The sequence below is a fragment of the Elephantulus edwardii genome, unplaced genomic scaffold (assembly GCF_000299155.1).
Source record: "Elephantulus edwardii isolate Elephantulus edwardi_28Jun2011 unplaced genomic scaffold, EleEdw1.0 scaffold00082, whole genome shotgun sequence".
NCBI classification, from domain to species: Eukaryota; Metazoa; Chordata; class Mammalia; order Macroscelidea; family Macroscelididae; genus Elephantulus; species Elephantulus edwardii.
Genome location: NW_006399832.1, coordinates 1713846 through 1720594, shown reverse-complemented (window position 1 = coordinate 1720594; position 6749 = coordinate 1713846). Strand labels below are relative to the sequence as shown.

Here is a 6749-nt window from a genome sequence, read left to right as displayed (position 1 = left end):
GGCTGGGCTCTATGAGGAGAAATGTGGGGTCAAGATTGGTGGACGATTTATCAACAACCTGCGTTATGCGGATGACACAACCCTGCTTGCTGAAACTGAAACATTTTTAATATGTAGAATAATTTACAAATATGGAATCCGCAAAAAAGTTGTACCTCAGCAGTTCTGTGGGATATGTAAGCCTCTAGCCATAGCTACTTTGTTCAGCTCTCATGTTTGTGGGAAACTGATATTGAGGAATTGTAATATGTGTTACGTATTACAACTTCTTTTTATTAGTGACTGCATCCTCCTATGTCTTGAATGCTCTGAACTGCCAAAGCACAAATACTGGTGTTTTGACAGTTTAGGATTTCAGAGGGCAGCACAGTCATTTGGGCTGAAGAAGCATAGATAAAGTCTGTCTGGCTTTCTGAGGTCACACTTGGGTTGGAAATCTATTACACCAGGTAGGGGTATGTACTGGTTTGACACCCATTCCTGAACTTTCCCCCACAGAATATATTTGCTGCAGTTGGAAGGGGTTTATATGTGTATAACCTTCAAATGAAGCGTGTGATTGCCTGCCAGAAAACCGCACATGACTCCAATGTTCTGCACGTCGCCAAACTTCCAAACAGGTACAAGTTCCTATATCTTCTGCAATAGATGAAAGAAATTCATAGTTCCCAAGGCCACCAACACCATTTCTCAAGTGACAAAGGTAGCTGGCGCCATGGCTTGACCTCCTATGTTACTTTGGAAATAGAAAATGGCCCATGACTCCCTCTAACATCCGAATTTGAGGTAATGTACTATAAAACTTACAGGAAGCAAAGTTCAGATGAATTACAAGGAATTTCATGTAAGACGAGATGGTTTAAAATTTTGATACTTATTTTAAAGAATGAAAGTCTTTTCGGTACTTACAGTATACTCATTTTTATGTTGTTCATAAGCCTATGTTTTGCATTTATGGCTAACATCAGATGGCCTCCTTGTTGTGTAAATGAGGGGTTTCCTGACAGGCTAAATTTGGATGCTGAGTTTCTTGGAATGAGATAATATGAAGGGGATAGTATTTTGAATAGAAATGTTTAGAATGAGACATATAGTGGGATGAGATAAATGAAGAGAGGAAAGGCTGTGCAGGACATTGCAGAAATGTAATCAATATCCTATTTTCCCAAATAAATTTTATTTTTACCCTGAATGAATTTTTTTAATGGAGATGATAAACTTAGAATTTTGGAGCTTATGTAATATATTGATTATAATGTTTGCCTTTCCTGAGGAGTGCTTTTGCTTCCTTTTGGAGTTGACCCTCCACTAGGTTTCTGAGGCTGTAAACTATGCTGGAGGAGACTGCCCATCTTTCTCCTGCAGGACAGCTGGTGGTTCTTGGGTTAGAAGCACGGCTCCCTATGTACTGTACAACTAGCATTCTTTTCCAGTTTAAAGTCATATTTCCTCCTTCCCTTTTTAAGTCAGTTCCTGCTAAGAGCTGAAATAAAGTGGTTAGAGAACCACACTGTAAGTGAGGGGTTTTTTCACTGCATATGATCACTGGCTCTTCCTGATGCTCTCCTAGTACTAATCTTCTGTCCTGACAGGCAGTTAATCTCATGCTCAGAAGATGGCAGTGTGCGCATTTGGGAGTTGCGGGAAAAACAGCAGCTCACAGCGGAGCCTGTACCAACAGGTGTGTGTCTTCTTAGACGGATAGTATCTCTCTTTCGCTTTCTCATCTGAATGGCAGAAGAAAGTCTGTTAACTATAACTACTAGAATTTACTCCAAAAAGAATGTCAAAGGAGACCTAAAATGTTTACAATGAAACATTTTAGAATATGGTCATTGGGTTCTAGGATTGACATCTTTACAACATTGTTGTATTAATATAAATTGCTATACTATGTAACGACATTTATCTCAACTAAAATCAACTGGAATTGTATTGCTTTCAGGAAAAACCACTATTTTCTGATAATTTAAATGCTCGTCTGGTTTCATATTAATTTATATGGTCTATAATTCTGACTGACAAGCAAACAAAATTCATGCTTTCAATATCAACTTCTGAAGAGTTCCTTAAGCCTTGGAGCATTTTCATGAACACTGAGCTCAAATTGGCTTATGAAAAAATACATTATATCATAATCCCTTTTTCCCCCCTAATTTCTCCATTGTAATTAGGGCTCCATTATAATTAGGCCTAAATATGTGGCATAAGATAAACAAGCATCTGGAACAAAGTAGGATCCTCAATATTAAAATTTGGTTTAAACATTAATGTGATCAGAACAGCCACTATTTCATCAATCTTAGTAAACAGACATCCATTTTGGTTTTTTCTTTGTCTTTTGTCTTTGTAATAACTTGTGTTTACTTCATGATCAATACTCTTGATATCATTTCCATAGCTCATCTGGTCATCAATGCTTTTCAGACCTATTCTTATAATGATCTTGAAATTCATCTGGAATAGATTCAAGATCATATCTTAATTTTTTTTTAAATTTAGTTTGTTTATTTTTCATTTCAATAAACATCTACAGAGATTTTGGAATTCCATTCATTCATTGTTGCACCCTTCTCCCTGCCCCCCTTCCCCCCCCCCCCCCGTTTGCTCCTCTCCTTGAAAAGCAAAAGAAAAACTCCCTCATTGGTACACAATCCCCCCGTACCTCCCCAAAGCCCACCCCCTACCCCCAATTACATTCCACTCTGCAACCCTCATTGCGTACTCCTACGATAAAAATAATGCCCTAAAATATAATACTTTTAGACTATTCTCTCCCCCATAGACTTCAATGCCGTAAACATATTTCATCCAATTTTTCTGTCTTACCCCCACCCCAATGCTAGCCTATGTCTTTGGTTTGAAAACAGAGATCAGAAGTTTAAATTAGTTATAACAACTTTAGCAGATTTTATGCAAAGATTTTTTTAAAAAATTGATCCTTTAATCAGATGCTTATACCCTCTCTAGTTACTTCTGATTCTTTTGACTCACCTGAAGTCCTAGCATGAAGTTAGATACATACAGATAACTCCTCCTCTTTACCATTTATTAATATACTCTGTTCCACATTATTTGATGCTTCGTTCCTCAATCTTTAACTGGTGATTGAGTTAATGTGGGTTTTTTTTAAAGTATCTAAGTCTGAACTATTTTATTTTTAAAGTAGATGCTGTCTTTAAAGCATTCACTTTTCTTCTTCTAGCATCTTTCTAATTTCATTATATCTTCACCAGTGGAGTGGGTAGGGGCTAAGAAAGAGAAAATCAAATATAAGAAAGAAACGCTAGCTTTGTGTCTGGAATCATCATTCCCTTAGCCCATGACTAAAATAAATATAGAACACCTTTGCATTTAAGTTTTCTGATCTTACATTACTATTCTAAATAAGCATGGAATTTTTAAAAGATAACTGAAGTGGTTGTGCTTTTCCAGGTTTTTTTAACATGTGGGGATTTGGAAGGGTAAACAAACAAGCCAACCAACCAGTTAAAAGGCAACAAGAAAATACCATTTCATGTTCATTGGAGCTGATTGGAGATTTGATTGGACACTCATCATCTGTGGAGGTATTGTGTTTTAATAGGTATACAGATGTGCTCCAAGTTCTTGCTTTTGCATCTTGCTGCATTTTTAATTTAGTTGCTCTTACAAAGACCACTGTCTAGGTTTTTCTTGAACCTGAACATGGAAAGGCTACACGAGACAATTAGGTTCTCCCTTTAGAGAGAGATGTTTTGAGCAAAGAATGCATTGCTTCTAAAATTGGGCTTTATTATCATTATCTGTGAGATGAAGATAGCTGACACAAGGGAGGGTAAAGTGAATGACATGTAACAACAGTAAATAAAACATGAATGGAGGATTGTGACTACATGTTTTTAGCTATAACCTTAATAGATGCTAATTACAGGGCTCTTTAGAGAGTTCATGACAAGAACTTTGTTTTTACCTTCCTTAGAAGGATAGCTGTTAACTTTAGTAAAACTCTGTGCCTTGGGTTATCATTATGTATATTTTAAAGTATTAGTTAGGAATTAGAATATGCACAAAGTTCTACTTGTGAAAATTCAAATAACATTTCTGTTTACCTTGGGAACGATTGCATGTAATGAATAAGATCAAGTAAAGAGATGATAACATTTTAGTCAGGACCCTCTCAAATTAGTCTTTCCAGTTTCATAGCCAATGAATAACAAATTACTTTCCATTTAATTATCATACTTATTATTGAACATTATAGTCTCTGGCAGTTTACTAGACACTGGCGTTTACAAAGAGGGGTAGGATATAATTTATCACCTCCTTGATCTATATGTTAGCAGGAAAGGAAGGCTATAGACTCTATAAACTATTAATCAAGGTGGCTTTTGATCAGTTGCAGACAATGAATACTCTGGAGTTATAAGAAATATTTCTTGCTGAATGGTTAGTGGAATCTAATTGAATTGGGAACTTGAGATGAACCTTCCAGATTTAGAATTAATATAGTCTGGTGACTCTAAACCCTATTTATCTTTGCTTTTGTCTTGCAGTTAATATTTTTGTCTTTAACAATCTGTTTCACTTAGGTGACTATGGAGTAGGCTAGGGGTGATGTCCATGTGATGATGTACTGTAGCGAGCCGAAGGATCTATTTGTGTGACAAAGACCAGTCTAGACTGGCGGACTAGGTTCCTGTCAATACACCCATGTAGGAGAGAGAACCCAGCAAGGTAGTTTGAGGTCAGATGATGCATGTTTCTGGATGCCAAGTGAGGAGTTTGGACTTTATTTTAAAGGTAATAAAAACCCACTCTAGGTATTTTTAAATGCTAGAGACACCAGAAAACTGTCATATCTGTCATAATAAGGAACACAGTCAGTTTCTTAATAATTTTCATGTGTTATATTATTGGCAGTAAAGCATTTGTAAAGTATCTCTGGCTTCACTGAAAAAATCTCCACTATCTCGTGTGCTCTGTCTCCCAAATCTCTTCATTCATTTTATATTGTTATTCTTCCTTTCTGATCCAAGCCCTTGATGTCTGAACTGCGTACATTGCATTTTCTTGAGGAATTTCACTCCTAAATTATTCCCTTAACTTCTGCAACATTACCTCATCCTTCTGTCTTCAGAAATCCATAGATCATTTCTGAGAAAATGCTCATTTTGTTATTCCTTAGTGCTGTTTTATTTTTCTCTTGTACTCCACTCTTTCTTTCAAAGGTCTCATTCTTCTCATAGCTTTGTCTTTTTTTTTTAATACCACTTTGTGTCCACAGTATTCATTGTACCTTCTCATCAACTCTCTCTTTTCTTGTGCTTAACTTCCAGCCCATTTCCTTTGCTGGTCATACTGTATTTTTTCCTTAAAATACTCTCCCTTTGATGTCTTCTCTAATGATGTCATGTCACGTATCATGATTCATTTCCCTTTTCTGAATTTTCTTTCCTACCTACTACATTATTTGTCGTTTTGTTGTTGGGTGCAGTTGAGTTGAAACTGACCCTTAGCTGATCCTATGCTTATGATCCCTATCCGTAAAAAGGTTCAAATGAAATTGTAAAAACCACATCATAGCTGGAAGAAGTAAGTTATTAATTAAAGACTGTATAATTAGGTACTAAATTTATTTACTGTATTTATTAAATAGTATCTTTTTATGGGTAGGGACTATACATATATAGAAGATACAGTACACGTTTATGATTGCTTGAGTAGGTCTATTTTTATATAGAGAACTGAAACCAGTCTTGAGAAAGTTGCAATTGGAAACATTTTAAATTGTTAACCATGTGTGTGTAAATGATAAGCACAAATGATTTAGTAAAATAGGAGTTCAGTCTAGCAAAATTTTTAAATCAATATTTGAAGAATTAAATTATGGTAAAATTTTAAAATAGCTATTTTATTTTTTTTTTAGCCCTGTAGTTGAAAAGTGTCAACAGAGTTTCGATTATCAAAATGCTAGGTTGGTAGTGGTGCAGGAGGCCTGGTGGGGCAGACTGCAGGGTGCTGCGTCGCCAATCCAACGGCTGTGTTTCCGGCAGCAGAAAGATTTCAGCCTTGGGAACCCAGCGGAGGGTGCTGTGTGTCGGAACCAAACTGATGGCAGGGAGTGAGGTTTGGGGTTTTGAGACACTAATCTATTTGTATGTGACTTTTACCAACACTTAAATATAAAATTTCTCATTAAAAAGGAAATAAAGTTTGGTATTTAAATCCAAATAAGTCTTAAGGTCCATGCTTTACAAGCACATGGTTAATCTAGTGTTTGCCTCTTCTGTTGTTGATGTTCCTATAATCAGAAGTTCCAACTGTCTTTACAGATGTTTCTGTACTTTGAAGATCATGGACTAGTGACATGCTCTGCTGACCACCTCATTATTTTGTGGAAAAATGGAGAGCGAGAATCTGGATTACGCAGTTTAAAATTATTTCAGAAGTTAGAGGAGAATGGTGACCTGTATCTTGCTGTGTAATTTTAAGGAGTAAAGAGTAATACATCTGAGTGAACTTTGAATATCAAATACAAGGTTACAGAATTTAAGATCTCAATGAATCCATCTATATGTCAATAAATTTTTAGTTGTGTGGGGTTTTTTCCCCTTATGTCATAAAATTTTACTTGTTTGAATTCCTTTTTCTGGGCTTCTAAGAATTAATAATTTGCTTCTCCAGTATCAGTATATCCACATAAGCAATATATCATGAGTTTTCTATTTGGTTTTTCACACGGCACTATCCTTATACCAAAGGAAACA

At 35.9% G+C, this 6749-nt stretch overlaps 1 protein-coding gene across 1 annotated transcript in view; it reads left to right on the top strand.

The window, feature by feature from the left end:
• The window catches only part of WDR41 (WD repeat domain 41), an 82901-nt gene extending 76434 nt beyond the window's left edge, over positions 1 to 6467 (top strand). The window contains exons 10-13 of the mRNA XM_006889838.1: positions 499 to 620; positions 1593 to 1681; positions 3436 to 3569; positions 6315 to 6467. Of these exons, the coding sequence (XP_006889900.1) occupies positions 499 to 620; positions 1593 to 1681; positions 3436 to 3569; positions 6315 to 6467 (498 nt within the window). The remainder of the gene's footprint in view (positions 1 to 498; positions 621 to 1592; positions 1682 to 3435; positions 3570 to 6314) is intronic.
• Positions 6468 to 6749: the final 282 nt, after the last annotated feature.